This window comes from Papio anubis, chromosome 3, assembly GCF_008728515.1.
Source record: "Papio anubis isolate 15944 chromosome 3, Panubis1.0, whole genome shotgun sequence".
NCBI classification, from domain to species: domain Eukaryota; kingdom Metazoa; phylum Chordata; class Mammalia; order Primates; family Cercopithecidae; genus Papio; species Papio anubis.
In genome coordinates this window covers 79247682-79267124 of record NC_044978.1, presented here as the reverse complement: position 1 = coordinate 79267124, position 19443 = coordinate 79247682, and the positions used below count along the sequence as shown (strand labels likewise).

At 37.1% G+C, this 19443-nt stretch overlaps 1 protein-coding gene across 1 annotated transcript; it reads left to right on the top strand.

Annotated features, from left to right (window-relative positions):
- The first annotated feature begins 444 nt into the window (after positions 1–444).
- On the top strand, positions 445–19247 carry RRH (retinal pigment epithelium-derived rhodopsin homolog). The gene is made up of 7 exons (XM_003899089.5): positions 445–2391; positions 7408–7598; positions 9302–9401; positions 9938–10091; positions 11356–11524; positions 16639–16817; positions 18245–19247. Exons 1-7 carry the CDS (start codon positions 2286–2288, stop codon positions 18357–18359), a joined length of 1014 nt encoding a protein of 337 aa, XP_003899138.1. The 5' UTR covers positions 445–2285; the 3' UTR covers positions 18360–19247.
- The last annotated feature ends 196 nt before the right edge of the window (positions 19248–19443 follow it).

Here is a 19443-nt window from a genome sequence, read left to right as displayed (position 1 = left end):
GAAAAGATGTTAGTGAGCACCAAAGGGTGATGGCATTGTCCCAAGGACAAATAATAATAGTGCAACATTTCTACAGTTTTTTTTTAACATTAAAAATAAATCTAAAATGGCAATAATGGAGATAATGTATAGATCAGTAGACAAACCACTTGGAGATTTTACCTTTTAGCTTATGCATATCTTTTGGTCACTGGCCATCTTTAAGCTTTTATCTCCACATCTTTTCCCTTTTTTTCCTTATAGTTTCTGTTTTTTTGAGATAGAGTTTTGCTCTTATTTCCCAGGCTGGAGTGCAATGATGCAATCTTGGCTCACTGCGACCTCCACCTTCCAGGTTCAAGCGATTCTCCTGCCTCAGTCTCCTGAGTAGCTGGGATTACAGGCATGTGCCACCATACCCGGCTAATTTTGTATTTTTAGTAGAGACGGAGTTTATCCATATTGGTCAGGCTGGTCTTGAACTCCTGACCTCAGGTGATCTGCCTGCCTTGGCCTCCCAAAGTGCTGGGATTACAGGTGTGAGCCACCACACCTGGCCTAGTTTCTGGGTTTTTTGAGGCATTCATTTTGAATCAAATACACATGTATTTCTAAGCCTTATCCCAATATAGCTTTTCTGTATCACCCATGAAGGAAGCATAAAAAAGAACTTCGAATGCACATACCTCATATCAAAATTTTCATCTGCAGCAGAAAGGTGACTATCTGAAATTACATATTTCTCAGTTTTTAGAATAATTATTTCTGGAAACGTTGTCATGGATGCTACAACTAGGTATACCTTATTATAGAAAAGGAAGGTAGTATGACCCAAAGCAAATTCAGAAATTCTGAGTTTTATTTTGCATACCGAATGAAAGAAAAGACAGATTTTTTAAAGGGAGTGATTTCCTCTTGGGTATTATGTTTATTGCTCTAGGGTCATTTGAAGACACGATGCTGATGAGATTCGCTTTTCTAGTATAAGTATAACAACATTACATTTATAAAAATGTGAGTACTGGTAGCTATAAGATTTGGGACAGATAAATCAACCTGTTCATCTTGAGTTTATACACATGCAAGATAACTGAGGCAAAAGGATTGTCTTAGGCTTCTCCTGTGCCATTCTAGGATTTATGAAATTAAAGTAAGTGGGTAAATATAGCCCTCTAGTGGTTCTGTTTTATGCTTACACTATTAACTTTGGTGCATCTAAGCATTTCTCTAATGTTTACTGATTTTAAGAAACTGAGGAGAATCAGATTTTAATAATGTTAATAACATAAAGAATATGGGGAAAAGGTAATAGGGATACCTTATCATTCTAACAAAATATGTTCAGGTTAGTTTTCAGGTTCTAATGCAATAATCCAGAATATTTTTATTCTGTACTTTACAATATCAGTGATTGAATTCAGATGCTTTGGCAAAGTATACAATGATTACTATCAGATAATATTAATTACTCATGTGCATATCAAACTATAGGGGAAATTAACAGGTGGATGGTGGAGTTGATCATATTATATCCATGCTATGAAATAGCTACTAATAAATTAGACTATTAGATTCTGAGTTTATTGACTTGGAATTTATAATACAGCCTTAGGGGAAAACAAGTTGCATTATACGTATACACATATATACTTATTTTTTTCCCCTCATTTTATTCACACAAGTGGAGGAAACCTCAAACACTTGTATGAATATATGTATAAGCAGAGAAAAACGTAAGAAAGGATATACACCAAACAATACTGGTAACCTTTAGGAGAGTGAGATTTGGAAGTTGGAAGGAGACTACTTTATTACTAATATTTAAATTGTTAAGAGAAAAAAAAAAAACAAAAGGAGCCGAAATGGAAAAACTGGAAGGGTCAACAGAAAACAGGGACCTTAATCCGAATAGTTTTAGAGGACTAAGGCTGGCTCTTAATTTCCAGCAGAAATCAGTTAAGTCTGATCCTATACTGATTTCCTGAGTTTGTTTATTGTTTAAATGGGATGTGTGTGCTTGATAATCTCCTTAGAAAGAAGACTGATGCCCAAATAGGTTAAAATGTGTGGTGCTTGGTATTTCTTTTTGTTTTGCTAATAAGCTTTTCCCTTATTCTGGGAATTAAAATCCCTTCCTCTTTAGTCCAATTAAATCTGTTAAGGGAGGGCCTCTATGAAAAGGCCCTTCTTTGAGATCTCTAAGTGGAAATGATTGGTCCTGAAAAATCTTTCCTCAGTAGCTCGTAAAACTGTTCATAATTATCGAAGGCTTATTATGAAGTGTGTCTCGGTATCTTCCCTCCAAAATGCTAAGAAATAATTTAGGCAACAGTTCAGACTCTAAAAATGAAGATGGCTCGGTCTTTTCACAGACTGAACACAATATTGTTGCAACTTACTTGATTATGGCAGGTATGGATGTTTAATTAACAGTTATCTTTCTTTAGAATAGGCGAAGAAAGGCAGAAGTTTTCAGCATAAGGCATGCATTGTTTCAGGTTCCATATTATTGGCCAACCTCGACAAGTCATTTATCCTGACTTGGCTTGCTCGTTGGTAAATGAGGATGACGATATTCTATTTCTGGGCTGTAAAGATCAAATAAGAGAATGTGGGTGAAAGAATAAGTGAAAACATTGTTAGTGATGGCTATTGTCACAGGTTATTTTGAATTTTGATAAATAACATAAGAGCAGTGAAGTGGGGCTGAGAAAAGTTTTCTATGTAATAAATAGTTCTTTTATAAAAACCTATGTATTTGGTTACTGCATTGTCAAAGTTTTTATTGGAGAAGAGTATGCACCATGGCAAAAATGTATTTTTAGCATCATTTACTATTCTTATATATAACCCTCATATTTTTGTTATTGGTGGTAGAATTTAGCTAAGGACTTAAAGGTTCTGGAAAGAAAAAGTCCTAAGAAGACAGAGCAGAGTATATTGTCATTGAGGACAGAGTCTGAAAATTCAGCTTGTTCCAGAATGCTTATTGGAAAACTCTTGAGTTTTGGATTTCATCTTTTAGTATATTTGCAACTGTGAGCAAGTTTCTTCTCCTTTTTGTTCTTCCATTTTCTCATCTGTAAAACAAGCATAAGAATCAGTTACCTGTCATGATTGTTATAAGGAGTAAAATTAAGTGACACATAAATGCCATATAGTAGGTGTTGGACAAATATTTGTTTCTTTTTCCCTTTCCTCCTCACATATTCACTGATGTAAAGGATTGTTTGCAGAAAAAAAGGGATGGGGGAATGACAGTAGAAACTTTTTATCTTTTAATGTGTCATTGAATTGTGTAACTTTTGTATTGAGTAATCACTTAATTTTCAACTTTAATGAGTTTTAGAATTAACTGTGTTATATTGAGTTCATTATTTTTTGCATTGACTTTTATAAAAATTTTCAAACATATTCAAAAGTAGAGTGAAAAGTATAACACATCATCCTATACCCAGTTTATAATTGTTTAGTTTCTTCCTTATAATTCAGCGTATTACTTCTAGTGCTAGAAATTGAGCTCCTCAGTTAAGTTTTGTGATTTTAGTGACGTGTTATCTTGTTCATTTGAATACCTCTGTATGATAAGTACTAGACAAGTTCTAATTTTTTTGTAATTGCAAAAAAGACTGAGAAAATCTCATAACAATTACATGGAAATACCTTGTATACAAGTATTTGGTTTAGTTATTTGTAGATGAGCAAAAAAAAAAAAAAAAAAAAAAAAAAAACCAACTCAAACTATCCTTTTTTGACCTGGTTACAAAATTAGCATGCAGAAAATATTCTACTTAGTTCTTATCTCCGTAACAGTAGTAATAATAGTAATCTTACTACTGCTACTAAGTTATTTGAATACTTGCTATATACCAAGCACTGTTGTAAAACCTTACACATACAGAATAATTCATCCTTACACTAATTCAGTAAGTTACTCTTCAGTTTTATTTCTCTAGTTTATATAGATGAAGAGCTTAAGAAACTTGTCCAACACACACATCTACTAAGTAGCTACAGCAGGATTTGAACCCAGGCATTTTGGTTCTACAGCCCTCACATATAAATCCGAGTCAGCTTTATCAAGGTATATACAATGAGTGTGTGTTATTTGCTTGTGTTTCTGGTGGATCCACTGAAGAAAGCATATCTGACCTCTTTATGCTTTTGTTCTGCCCCTGCATCAAGCATCTATTTTTCTTTAAATCCCCTAACTTTCCTCCTTTAACAAAACTCACGTAAACTCGCAAATCAAAACCAAAACTATGAGGAAAGGGTGTAGTGAAAGCATTTATTTCATTTGTTACTTTTACCAAGAGCCTATTTAGATTTTTTTGTTTTTTATTTAATGGTTAATTTGATATTTCATTTAGATTTTGGCTCCTATAAACTGTTACAACTTCCAGTGCAACAGACGTTTTGTTAATTTATTGTGTCATTGAACACTCTCCCTTTCCCCAATTAAGGCTGGGAGGTAAGAGCACATAGTGAATTTGAGGATCTGAAATAAATCATTATGGATGAACTGTAAAATGAAGGGTAAGAGATAGATTGAAAAAGATGGCTGAGTACCAGACAGTGACAAGCCATGTAAGTATTAAAGGTGACAGGGAGTCACTGAAGCGTTTGAAACGAGAGTGACATGATCTGATTTGCATTTTAGAAATGTGCTATAGTGGTAGCTAAGAGACCACATAGGAGGCCATTGCAGTGATTCTGAGGAGGGAGTAATGGCAGTGAGGACAGAAGGAAGTAGATACATTCAAGAGCTAGAAGGTAGAATTGATGAATGGATGATGGGATTGTGGGAAAAGGAGAGAAGTATCGAAGATGACGCCTAGGTTTCTTTTTTGAGCTACTGAATTGATGGTGATGCTCTTCATCAAGATAGGAACACACTTGGGGAAGAATAGGTTTGAGACAGGAGAAAAAATCTCTCAGTTCAATTTGAGAGGTGTTCAATAAAAAGCTGGACATATGGGTTTGAGTGTCCGGAGGCTGAAAAGTATCAGGGTATAGCCTTGGGTATGAAAAAATCACTCACAGTATGTGTTAAATGTGAAAAGAAAGGGGTCTAGGACAGAAGGTTGGACAATGCACATATTTAATAAGACACAGATGGAGAAACAAAGGCCAGGAAGTAGATCAAGAAGAGTCTGTTGAAGAGATTGGATAGAAGTCACAGAAGACAAGAGGGAAAATGTTTCAAGAGTGAAGGAGAAGTCAACATCAAGTGCTACTTAGCATTTAGACTGACTGTGAGATGGGACTTAACTAAAATCTAACGACTAGGTGATCTATTATATACCCATTAGAAGACCTACAGCTGTGGAAACAAGGCAGCGTGCTTGGCACAGCTGCAGAGAGAATGGGCTAAACTGCTTACTTCATACCCCCCATTATTTGTAAGACTCCCAGAATTATAGTTCCTTTGTTCTGGTTGCGTACTTGGTAGGCATCAATTTACTGCACTGTTTTTATCTAACTTTAAAAACAAATCATTGAATTTGTAGCTAGCCCACAAAGTCTTCATTTCATTAAATTCTTTGGAGTATATCTTGTATACATGCTACAATCCTAGATGCTAAAAATAGGGCCGAAGATTCATCAAATTTTCTGTCATTGTGTTCTAATTATCTTGAAGGAATGATAGAAATTAAGCAATATGGGTTTTAGTTGTAGCCCACTTATTAAATAAATAAAGTGTATGTCACATATTCAAAAACCACAGAAATCATGAGGAGCCTGAAATCTACACGAAAAGACTAGGAAAAGTAACAGTTAAATTATATAGCGTTACATAAGACTAAGTTAATCATAAGCAAGTAGTTTGGAAATTGAGGGAAGAGAGGATAGTGTGGGTAAGAGAAGGCTTAGGGGCTTGAACTGGTTTGAAGGATGGATGGCATTTGGATAGGCAGAGGGAAGGAGCAGGGTGCTCCAAGTGGGAGAAATATGAGTCAAGCATGGTGTATCTGGGGAAAAACTGGAATGGAGAGTTCGCTTGACAAGTGTAGAAATGTGCTTCTGGAGAGTGACAACAGATTGAGGCAAAGAGCCTGGAATATCAGGTTGAGACATTTGGATTTTTATCCCACAGCCAGTGGGGAATATTACAAGTTTTGGGGAGGAGAAGAACCATGGTTAAGTCTATGTTATAGCAAGCTGATTCTGCCAGAAGCAAGAAGGGGAAAAGAACAGGAATCTGGAAGGTTAGTGTAACAGGCTAAGGCAGAAGTTCTGACTGAAGTGCCAATATATGATAAAAGTTTTTACTGAGCTGATATTGTTGTATGTTGGTGCTTGGAAACTGTCCCTCTCTGACAATAATTGGGGATCGATCATCAAGTAATTCTTTTCTCGATGGGGAACTCAACTCTATTCCTGCTTGTTGCACAACCCTCCTTTAGTCTCTAACAATCCAGTAATGATTCTAGCTTCTTGACTGAAATCTACTCACACCCCACCCCCTCACACCCCTTTAGGATCTAGTACAGCCCATATCTGGCTTATGCCCTTTACAGCATGTAGGGGATGTTAAACATGCACATCCAGTACACTCAACAGTATTTCTCAGTGTAAAATAATACAGTGGCATTCTGGTTAATAAGTTTAGTTATCCGTCTACCTCAATGCAACCAGTCTGGGGCACTGACAACACTGAGGTTCTGGACCTGCAAGCAAAGAGTCAGAAACTTAATTAAGGTGGTATCAGCTGTGAGGCTTCTCTATGGACCAAAAATCTGGCTCAACTTCCTCTCTGGATAGACAAGTCTTGTAGTATGCATTCTTCTATTGGGGTAGGGGTGTGCTTGTGTGTGTGTGTGTGTCTCTGTGTGTGTGTTGGAATGAAGAATTTGGATATGTTGAGTTTCAAGAAATACTGGAATAGTCATATAATCTTACATATGGTAGATGCTTAGTAAATGACAATGAGTTGAATGAAAAATAATATGGAACTGGAGCTTGTGTCATGGCTGAAAATAGTGACAAAAGTGCTGTGAGGATAGAATGATAATTGAAGCTTGAGAAAGGCAACTATGGAAAAAGAAGAGTCCCAGGCCCCAGGAAGGAAGAGGAGGAAGTTAAGCTGCCAAAAAGAGGGTATGGTCCATCATATATTTGTCCCAAAAATCAGCAGGAATGGTATGAAAGCCAGTGAAGGAGTTTCAAGGACAGTTCACTCAGTAGCGATGACATTAAAACCAGCCTTCAGTGCTGCCTTGTGCAATTGGCAGATTCTTTGTGTTTTAATTTTCTCATTTCTATTTCACAGAAGGGATGTGAAGATGTTACAGTTTTAAGAACAGCAGGAGCTCTTCAAATAAACGATCTGTTATGTTTTTAAAGGGGCTTAAATATTTAATTTTGAGTCTACTTTGAAACATTCAAATTAAACAAAATGCATCATATTTTTGTGTGTGTTCTCAGGTATGATAAGTATTCTCAGCAACATAATAGTTCTGGGCATCTTCATTAAGTACAAGGAACTTCGGACACCCACAAATGCAATTATTATTAACCTGGCTGTTACTGATATAGGGGTCAGTAGCATTGGCTATCCCATGTCTGCTGCCTCAGATCTGTATGGAAGTTGGAAATTTGGATATGCAGGCTGTCAGGTATTGGAGATCATTGGAATGAAAGCAAAACAAATAGATCAAAGAAATGTAAATTTAAATGTCTAAAAAGAATCCCAAGAGTTTAAATCGAAAAAGATATTGTAGGATAGTAGACACAGCACTTTTACAGAAAAGAACTTCAGAAGTGACTAGCAGTATATTGTTTAATAAGAGAAATAAAACCACCAACCATTGTTATATTTTCAAAATTCTCCCAACCCAAAGGAAGAAACAAACAAAACAACTAGCATTCAACTAAAGAAGAGTGCTGATTTGCATATTTAAATGAAAATGTGCATATTGCAAATTGAAAAAGAAATACCCTGCTTTCATCTGAAACAATATTTAGTGATTTAATCATATTATGGAAGACAGTTAAGTCACCATGTTGTTGAATTTTTTTCCTATAGAAAGTCCTCCATGAGAATTGTTACTAAATGTATTTGTTATTTTTTACTAAAAAGGAAACGAGTTAATATTAATTTGCTTTAATATAGTAGGCAAATATTACTTTTGGCCTAATTCTTTTAGCGGTTTACTATTATAAGCTAAAAACTATAGAGAATTAAATGAAAGTAGTAGTGAATACTGAATATCCACGTAAGTACCAACCAGTTTTGTTAAGTCTTACTGTTCCTCAATCTGTGCTTCAGATTGTTTTCCTTTTTAAAGACATAAAACTATACAGATAGTGATGAAGGCCATGGCATACCATCCTCAATCTTATTCCTCTCATGAATGTTTTCCTATCTTATATATTTGCACATAAACCAGATACTGTCTGAATACTTTAGGTTTTGTGTAAATGATATAACATTGTTTGCATTATGTGATTTCCTTTCATTGTTCTATATTATGTTTTTGAGGTTTATCCATGTTGATGGATATGGCTGTAAGTCATTCATTTTGACTGCTATACAATATTCCATTTTATGAACATAGATAGCCCAATGTACTTTTTCATTTTACTCTTATTGGACACTTGTTCCCATTTTTTTTTCTATCACAGAGAAGGCTTCAATAAATGTTCTTATATACGTCTCCTTCTGCAATATGTGAGTTTCTTTAGACACATTACCTAGGAGTGGAATGGTTTAAGTTGTAGAGAATGTTCATCTTCAACTTTATCAGAAGTAGCCAAATTGCTGTCCAAAATAGTTATTCAAATTATGAGAACATCTATTACTCCACATTCTCTTTAATACTTGGGATTGTCAGACTTTTAAATTTTCATTTTCAAGAGTGTAAAATGCCATCTTATAATCAGCATTTCTTTGAATATTTATTGTGGTTGCATGTCTTATGTTATAAACATTCAAATGCCAGTGGGCTTTTGTGCATACCCCATTCATTCTGGCCATTTTTCTATTGAGTTTGTCTTTTTCTCCTGTTGAATTGCCCATCTTCTGAATACTAGTCTTTTGCTGGTTTGTGGTTGTTCTGCACTCTGTTCATAGAGTGTTGTAACGAAATTTCACTGTAAGTCTTAAAATTTTGAAAAAAGTTCATTTTAGTTAATGAAATTACAAAATACTTTCCATAAATTTTTATTAAACTAGTTATAATTTGACAATGAAGATGTCTTTTAAAGTAGTAAAAAACATTTAGTATATTTGAGATATATTCTAACAATGGTACAAAAATCTAAATGTTTCTTGGGAGGGTGTTTAGAATGGTAGAGTATTTTCAATTTTGGTTTTCAGGTTTATGCTGGATTGAATATTTTTTTTGGAATGGCAAGCATTGGATTACTCACTGTCGTGGCCGTGGACCGATACCTGACCATCTGCCTTCCTGACATAGGTACAACACTTTTCTCAGCTTTCTTAATGAATCCATTTCTTGACTAATGGCCACTCAATATATACGCTAAAATATAAACCTAATGGTTTGTAGTTAGGGTCAGTTTTATTTCTCTGGCAAAAATTGTTCAAATGTTTCAATAGCTTCCTATTGTACTTAGAATAAAATCCAAATTTCATAAGGTCATTCACACTTTGAGGTATGGACCAAGCCCAAAGTGAGGTCTTCATATCCACTGTTTTGCTAGGTCTGGAAAGCTACTCTTCCTGCTTATCCTCTGACTGATTCTTTTCTCATTTAGGTTTTAGCTTAAATGTCATTTTTTTCCAGAATGTGAACTTATGTAGATAGGCTTGGTAAAAAGGGAGAACATATTTGTTACTTTTATTTGGCGTTACATGCATGTTTTGGCTCCTGAGGCCCACCAAAGTGCTCTGTAAAGAATCTACTTGATAACACTTATGAATCAAGCAAGTTTAAAAAAGTGAGTCCTATTAATGGCAAATGCTGCTAATATTTCCTATGCTTGATAATAGGGAGAAGAATGACCACCAACACATACATTGGCATGATTCTGGGAGCCTGGATCAATGGCCTGTTTTGGGCTTTGATGCCTATCATAGGGTGGGCTAGTTATGCCCCAGATCCTACTGGTGCTACTTGTACCATAAACTGGAGGAAAAATGATAGGTAAGGGAGAAGTTTACACTTTATAATCAAATGCTTCTAGTGTAGACATTTTCTCACCCCTTCAAATTTAAGCTCACATCATGTGTTCCTCATATAGAAGGTGGCAAAGTGCTTCCTCGGTAGTGATAATGTGATTCTAGCAAAAGTCGGAATTGAGAAAAGTGACTTATGCTTGTTTGCAAGTAAAGGTCATCCATCTCACTGTGTCTCCTTTACCCCATTCCTTCCTCCCTCCCCTGTGTTCTCTCTTAAAGCAGCAACGCAGGGTACCAATCACCCTTCCAATATTTGCACATCTCAAAGGTAGGATCATGAGCAGGAAAAGGGTTAGTGAAGCTAGATAGAGTGTGCGGCTCTGGCAAAAGCACAAGCTGCCTCCCTGCTGTCTTTTCAAGATGGTCTGGTGTCCAAGCACATTCTGAGAACTGCATATCAAAAGTACAGTCACTGCAAAGATTTACCTGCTAGTTAGTGAGGCTTCTATATATTTTCCAGGAACAAGAGGATATTTTAGTTCATTAAAGGAAATAAAGATGACTTAAAAATGAACAGAAAATTTCTAAATCTCAAACCAGATCTAAATCTAAAATTTTTTCTGCAGATTCAAAACGTAAAGGCTGGGCACAGTGGTTCATGCCTGTAATCCCAGCACTTTGTGAGGTTGGGGCAGGAAGATCACTTCTGCCCAGGAGTTTGAGTCCAGACTGGGCAACATATTGAGACTCTGTCTCTACAAAAAAAAAAAAAAAAAAGTTGGGGGCGGAAATTTAGCTGGCTGTGGTGGTACATGCCTGTGGTCTCAGGTACTTGGTAGGCTAAAATGGAGATTGGCTTGAGCTGGGGAGTTCAAGGCTACAGTGAGACATGATTGCACCACTGCACTCCAGCCTGGGTGACCGAGCAAGATTCTGTCTTGAAAGCAATTAAAAGTAAATACTTTAGACTTTATAGGCCAGATGTCTCTATTACAGCTCTTCAACTCTGTCATCATCCTGTAAAAGCAGCCATAGCCAGCATGTAAATGAGGGCACATGGCTGTGTTCCAATAAAACTTTATTTACAAAGATGAGTAATAGGCTGGAATAGGCCTACAGTCCATAGTTTGCCAATTTCTGGCCTAAATGAACTAAAAGTCAAATACACTTCTTAAACTATTTAATAATACAGTGACTACCAATATTATTTTTAATAATTATCTCCTCTTTCCCCTTTCCCCGCTTAGGACATTAAATGAGCAATCATGATTGCCTTTTCTTATTTTCAGATCTTTTGTGTCTTACACCATGACGGTTATTGCGATAAATTTTATTGTGCCCTTGACAGTGATGTTTTACTGCTATTACCATGTCACACTATCCATTAAACATCACGCTACCAGTGACTGCACTGAGTCCCTCAACAGAGAATGGTCAGATCAGATAGATGTAACAAAGGTAAGAGGCCAAAATCCTTGAAAAATTGTTGTCATGGAGCTTTTACCCACTCATAGTTGAAAGAGTCCCTGGGACCACCGCAGTCTTCTCTCCCTCATCTCCATCTCTCACTTCCCAGATCTTTCTTCTGTGTTTGCCTCCTTATTTTTTATTTTTTTGAAATGGAGTTTCATTCTTATTGTCTAGGCTAGAGTTCAATGGCACGATCTCAACTCACTGCAACCTCCGCCTCCCTGGTTCGAGTGATTCTCCCGCCTCAGCCTCCCAAGTAGCTGGGATTAGAGACGCCCACCGCCATGCCCAGCTAAATTTTTTGTATTTTTAGTAGAGATGGTGTTTTACCATGTTGGCCAGGCTGGTCTTGAACTCCTGACCTCAGGTGATCCGCCCACCTTGGCCTTGCAAAGTGCTGGGATTACAGGGGTGAGCCACTGCGCCTGGCCACTTGCCTTCTTATTTCTGAATCATGTGCTGTTTGCTCTTTTGGATATATTTTTGGCCATCATCTCTTGATTTCCTACTGTGGGTGATGAGGATTTATTCTCTTACACCACCCACCTGCCCAACTCCTCCTCCATACCTTTCTCCCTCCTTATCTGTCAGTATAATGTTAACAATATTTGGTTAGATAAAGAGGCTTTTTCTCTGCTGTCAGTATGTTTAAACACACCACAGATGTGATGAACCTTATCCTCTTCTTGGAGCCATTCTCCTGGTTCCCTGGGGCCTCCTGCTCTGTTTTGAACTGATTGCTCCTGAGGACCGCTGCTCAGAAAGCCAACATCTTCAGGTCTCCCTTCATCATCAGCTCAGGATGCTTTCACCTCCTTCCAGGGTCAAATCCCCTGTTTTCTGGAATGCTTGTCTTCCTTTTTTTTCCCTTCTTGTTCTTAGTTTATTTCCTCTGATTTGGTGGAGCACATTCTTCAATTAATTCCTGAAGTTATGGGAGAGGTAATATTTTTAAGACTTTGCATGACTGAAATTGTCTTAATTTTAGTATCATATTGACTGACTGTTTGCCTGGTCTAGAATTCTAGGTGCAAAAGTAATATTCAAAGAGTTTTGAAGGTATCACTCTGTGTCTCCTAGCTTCCAGTATTGCTGCTACAAAGGCTGATGGCATTCTGGTGGTTGATGCTCTGTGGTGATCTGTGGGTTTTCTCTGGAAGCTTATAGGATCTTCTCTATGTCTCTAGTTCTCTGAAAATGTATACTGATGCACCTTGGTATGAGTATTTATCCAGCACTGGGTACTTGGTGAGTTCTTTCAGTGTGGAGACTCCCATCTTGCTCTTCTAGGAGATTTCTCTCATGATTTCTCTGATGATTCCAGTCCCTCTGGTTTTTTCTCTTCTCTTTCCCTGGAATTCCTTTTATTTAGATATTTAATTTGCTAGATTTATCTTCTAATGTTCTTAAATTTTCTCTCCTATATTGTCTATTTTTGTTTGTCTCTTTTGTGGTGGTTGTTTGTTTCTTTTTGTTTCTACTTTCTGGGAGATTTGCTCAATCATATCTAGGTCTAGGATAAGGGTGAGGATAGTGAAGGTCAACCCTTGGGTGCAAAATGCAAGCAAGCCCCAGAAAACTCATTAATAAAAAAAAGTGGCTTAATCTAGTACTTTAAAAAGTTAACGTAAAAATTATGTTGAACAAAATAGAAATTTTAAATAAAAACAGGATCTGACCCTGCACCTATATAATTCACCTGATTCACCTCCCCTTGATCCTAACCTGATAATATCATACAACTTTTCTATTACATTTTTAACATTCTACTCTCACTTTTACAGATAGGGTAAAAACCATTAAAAATAATTCCAACTTTTATTTTAAGTTCAGGGGTATATGTGCAGGATGTGTAGGTTTGTTACATAGGTAAATGTGTGCCATGGTGGTTTGCTGCCCAGATCATCCAGGTATTAAGCCCATCCATCCATTAGCTGTTCTTCCTGATCCTCTCCCTCCTTCCTCCCTCTACCCTCTGACAGGCCCCAGTGTGCGTTGCTTCCGCCGTGTGTCCATGTGTTCTCATCATTTAGCTCCCACTTATAAGGACAATATATGGTATTTGGTTTTCTGTTCCTGCATTAGTTTGATAATGGCCTCCAGCTCCATTGATGTCCCTGCAAAGGACATGATCTCATTCCTTTTTATGGCTGCATTGTACCACATTTTCTTTATCCAGTCTACCATTGATGAGAATTTAGGTTAATTTCATGTCATGTCCATGATTGCTATTTTGAATAGTGCTGCAATAAACATACATCTGCATGTGTCTTTATAATAGAATGATTTATATTCCTTTGGGTATATACTCAGTAAGAGAATTGCTGGGACAAATGGTATTTCTGTCTCCAGGTCTTTGAGGAATTGCCACACACAATCTTCCACAATGATTGAACTAAGTTATACTCCCACCAAGAGTGTAAAAGTGTTTTTTGTCACAATCTCACCAGCATCTGTTATTTTTTGACTTTTTATTAATAGTCATTCTGACTGGTATGAGATGGTATCTCATTGTGGTTTTGATTTGCATTTCTCTAATGATCAGTGATAAGCTTTTTTTTTTTTTCATGTTTGTTGGCTGCATGTATGTCTTCTGTTAAGAAATACCTGTTCATGTCCCTTGCCCACTTTGTAATGGGGTTGCTTGTTTTTTTCTTATAAATTTGCTTAAGTTCCTTGTAGATGCTGGATATTAGACCTTTGTCAGATGCCCAGATTGCAAAAATTTTCTCCCATTCTGTAGGCTGTCTGTTTACTCTGTTTATAGTTTCTTTTGCTGTGCAGAAGCTCTTTAGTTTAATTAGATCCTATTTGTCAATTTTTGCTTCTGTTGCAATTGCTTTTGGCATCTTCATCATGAAATCTTTGCCTGTGCCTATGTCCTGAATGGTATTGCCTGGGTTCTCTTCTAGAGTTAAAAACCATTTTTGTTGATAAAACAGCTATTTTATACTCTATTCTCTCCTTGTTTTATGGATGTATATCTTCTGTTATTTCTGTGACATTATGTATATATTTATATTTCCTTCTGTTTACCACATATTTTTGTTTCCCCTGAGTTCTTGCACTGTTTTTTTTTTTTTCTTTGCCTGTCAATGTAAAAGTTTTCTTAAGGTCTGGTGGTCAATGATTGTTCCTTCATACTTAAGAGTGATGCATTAAAAATGTTCATTGTAAGCATGGATATGCTTATTAGTGAGATGTTTCTTTTGGGGGAATTTCTAATTGTCTCTGTAGTTATTATTATGACCATCGTCATCATTATTATTATTCTCTCACTGTGATTATCTGTTAGTCAAAAAAAATATTTTCTTCTAACTTCCAAACTCAACCTGGAAACAAATACAATCCTATCTTGAGCTCACTGAATTCTAGCACAGGCAATTTCTGCTGGATGTGTATTATACATGATGCAGATAATTTTGTAAAGGAGCTCTTTTGTATCTTGTTTAAAAGGAAAAATTGTCTTTTTCATGTTGCTCCCTCCTGATAGCCTGTTAAAATGATGGAATGGAGATTTGGGGGGAATTTCTAACTGTCCAGGTAACTGTATCTCTAGGTATTTTATTCTGGGCAGAATTCCTTTCATGTTCCTAGGTGGGAGGTACAAGTCTATCTCCAAGTTTCTTCACAAGGAGGGGGCAGCACACATATACCTCTTTTTAACACAGTACTGAAGTGCTTAGCTGAACCTGGTGTCCCTGTGTCCTGAGTTTCCCAAATTAGCCTTCTTCTTCTTCTTCTTCTTTTTTTAAATACTGAGCTCTGGAAGTCTTCCAGGGAGAGGAAGGGGAAGTTACTGGGTAGACTGAGTAGACAGGCAGAAAGATTTGGACGTCTAACTACTTTATTTCTTTTTTTTTTTTTTTGAGACGGAGTCTCGCTCTATGGCCCAGCCTGGAATGCAGTAATGCAATCTCCGCTCACTGCAAGCTCCGCCTCCCGGGTTCATGCCATTCTCCTGCCTCAGCCTCCTGAGTAGCTGGGACTACAGGCACCTGCCACCAAGCCTGGCTAATTTTTTGTATTTTTTTTTAAAGTAGAGATGGGGTTTCACTGTGTTAGCCAGGATGGTCTCGATTTCCTGACCTCGTGATCCACCCGCCTCGGCCTCCCAAAGTGCTGGGATTACAGGCCTGAGCCACTGCGCCCGGCGACTTTGTAGATTTCAACCAGTTCTATTTTGAGCTCCATGTGCACCCCCACATCCAGAGTTTTCTGGTATCCTTTGTTACTAGAATATCCGTTGCTCTGTAGCATTGTGGTCTGTATCTGGTTTTCCCTCATATTTGGCTCTTTTTAGCGTTTATTCATTTACTTATTTATAAAATTATTCTCATGTTCCTTACATAATTTGCATCTTGTCCAATGGTCATTGTTTCCATTAAAAAATATGTATTGTCTAATCTCTGATTCTCTGTCCTTAAGGGTTTTTTGTCTTCTTTAACCTCTGTTCCATAATTTTAGCAGAAAACCTAGGGAAGAAAGATAAAAATATAATTTTTTCATTTAAACAAGATGCAAGAGACCTCCTTTACAAAATTATCTGCATTGTGTATAATATATATCCAGTTGAAATGGCCTGTGTTAGAATTCACTGAGCTCAAGATAGGATTGTATTTGTTTCCAAATTGAATTTAGAAAGTTGGAAAGTTACTTTTTTTAGTTTAGCAGATAATCCCAGTAAGAACAAATAATAATGATGGTAATAATAATAATAATAGCCATGCCAGCAGTTCATAGCATAATGATGTGAAGTGGGGTGGGGTGGGTTTTTATCTGTCTTTCATCAAAGTCAGCTTTTGTACTCTCCCCTAGCATACAGAAAGAAAGAGGGCATTCTTTTATGTGTGTGTACCATTCTTAAAAGCAATGTTATATATTCTTGATATACCCATTTCACAAGGTCTTATTATCATAGTCGACTTCAGGCACTTGAACAAACAACATCAAAGGCAAAAAAAACTCAGCTATTTCCTTTATATCATCAACAACATAAACATATTCAAATTCCAACCTAGATAGCTTTTTACCCTACTTTAGATATATTAATATTTAAATATTTTAGATATTGGGCTTGGTGAATATCTATTTCTTTTCAGATGTCTGTGATCATGATCTGCATGTTTCTGGTGGCATGGTCCCCTTATTCCATCGTGTGCTTATGGGCTTCTTTTGGTGACCCAAAGAAGATTCCTCCCCCCATGGCCATCATAGCTCCACTGTTTGCAAAATCTTCTACATTCTATAACCCCTGCATTTACGTGGTTGCTAATAAAAAGTAAGTAATGTCTAAAATGCTTGCAATACAAAATAAAACTGATATAAAAAGAATGTTAAGATTTCTTGGGAGAGAAGTGACAGAAACCCACTTCAATCTAGCATAAAGGTCATTTGCCTCATGTGACTGGAGCAGCATCTAGACCCTTAAATGCCCAGAGCTCCAGATTTGTGACAGACTCTTCCCACACAGTGGCAGAGATGACTGTGGGTAACCCAAGACCCAAGTTCTACCAGCTAAGCATCCCCAAATACCAACTGCATCTCACATGGCTCTCTGGCAGAAAAGCCCCTGGGATGTCAGTGGTCAGCTTAGTTCAAATGGTTACTCCCATCCCAAATACATGGAATAGTGGTTTCCAAAGAAAAGAGTGATTTTATTACTGGTAAATGGACAGGGCAACGTTGGGCTCACTTGGTGGGTAGCATAGATGTATACTTACAAGAAATAAGACATATCATTCAAATGCAAGGGAAAAGTTTAGTCCCAACATAAAAGGTATCTGGATACTAGAGAATTCTTACCTCCTCTCTTTTTTGGGTTTCTCAGCAAAATGTTCCCTTCCTGCCTCCTCAATGAAGTTTAGGCGGAGTCTCTATCCAGGCTGGAGTGCAGTGGCGCGATCTCAGCTCACTGCAACCTCCGCCTATGGGTTCAAGCAATTCCCTGCCTCAGCCTCCAGAGTAGCTGGGATTACAGTTGCCCACCACCATGCCTGGATAATTTTTGTAGTTTTAGTAGAGATGGGGTTTCACCATCTTGGCCAGACTCATCTTGAACTCCTGACCTTGTGATCCACCCGTCTCAGCCTCCCAAAGTGCTGGGATTACAGGCGTGCGCCACCACACCCAGCTGAGGTCAGGTAATTTTATCCTGGAATGACAATGTTTGGAAAAGCAGCTTTAGTTACAGGTATATGAAGAAACATAAAATTTTACAGCCCAAACAGACCACATAAGAAGAATGATGAACACATTTTAAATTCAGAATCTGCTGGTAGTTCTTTTGGAAAATTCTTGCTGGGAAGAACAGATGGAAGAAACACACATTGTTAGTTCAAATAAACAACTCATGGCACTTGACATTGGTAGCATCCTTTTAAATACATACAATTATTTACTTTTATTAGACGTCTTCAATCTATAGAATCAATGATGCAAAATTGGCCTTTAACTGTACCATATACCTTATATATTTATAAAGTTTCTCAACAGGAAATCTATAGAATCAATAGTGCAAAATGGGTTTTAACTCTACCATATACTTTATATATTTATAAAGGTTCTCAACAGGAGATGTTAAGTTGGAGGCAGAAATTTATCCAGAGATGTAAATTGGCAGTAGTGGCATCTTAGCCATACTTGAAAATGCTTTAGAAGTTACAAATCATTATGAGTTAATGCCAAATTTTCCTTTTTTTATTGTAGGTTTCGGAGGGCGATGCTTGCCATGTTCAAATGTCAGACTCACCAAACAATGCCTGTGACAAGTATTTTACCGATGGATGTATCTCAAAACCCACTGGCTTCAGGAAGAATCTGAAATAAGAGAAAAGGACACACTGTCAAAACACTTTAGTTTTTTGACAATGCTTTTATTTTAAATATGAGCCCATTTAGATCAAGTGTAGACATGGATCATTGTCCTATGAGACTGTAAGCTCCTCAAGCGCAGCTCATGCTTCTTCTCTTTGTGCACTGGCTGCTGCAGTGCATGCTTCTCTGTGTCCTGATATGTCAACTTATTGCTCATCTCCCTTGATGAATTAGGCATCTGAGGTTAACGTCCCCTTTCTTTTTCCCTATTATGGCATGCATTACACTGTACTGATGACCTTTAACTTGCCTGGCTCCTCCATTAAAATAGAAGCAGTCACTAATTTAATGTTAGAATAAATGAGTAAAAACAACAATAATGAATAATTCTAGATAATTACTGAAATGAGTTGTTGGATGTTCCCAGTTAGAATAGAAAGCATTTTTGGCATTTCAACATTTTAACATTTAAATCAATTAACTTATGTTATTAAACAAAAATAATCAAATGAACATTAAACACAATTGTTTCTAAATAAAATGTTAAGTCGATGCATATATATTATATAGCATTATAACCCCTGTGCATATTTTGATGTTTTCTGCAATTTTGATTACCATTTTTCTGCATATATATTCCATATATTTGCCACCAGAGTTAACTTCAATCAGAGTGGAGATTTTTATATGTTTGTTCTTTAATGTATCCTTAGCACATATACCTAATTCTGTCTGGCATGTAGTAGGCACTCAATAAATGATTTTTCAATGTCAAATGAGTTTGTAGACTCACATATTTGTCATTCTAAATGACTGTTAAGCATAGAGGCGGGCGGATCACGAGGTCAGGAGATCGAGACCATCCTGGCTAACACGGTGAAACCCCCTCTCTACTAATAAATACAAAAAACTAGCCGGGCGAGGTGGCGGGCGCCTGTAGTCCCAGCTACTGGGGAGGCTGAGGCAGGAGAATGGTGTGAACCCGGGAGGCGGAGCTTGCAGTGAGCTATCCGGCCACTGCACTCCAGCCTGGGAGACAGAGCGAGACTCCGTCTCAAAAAAAAAAAAGAAAAAAAAAAAAAGCATAGTAC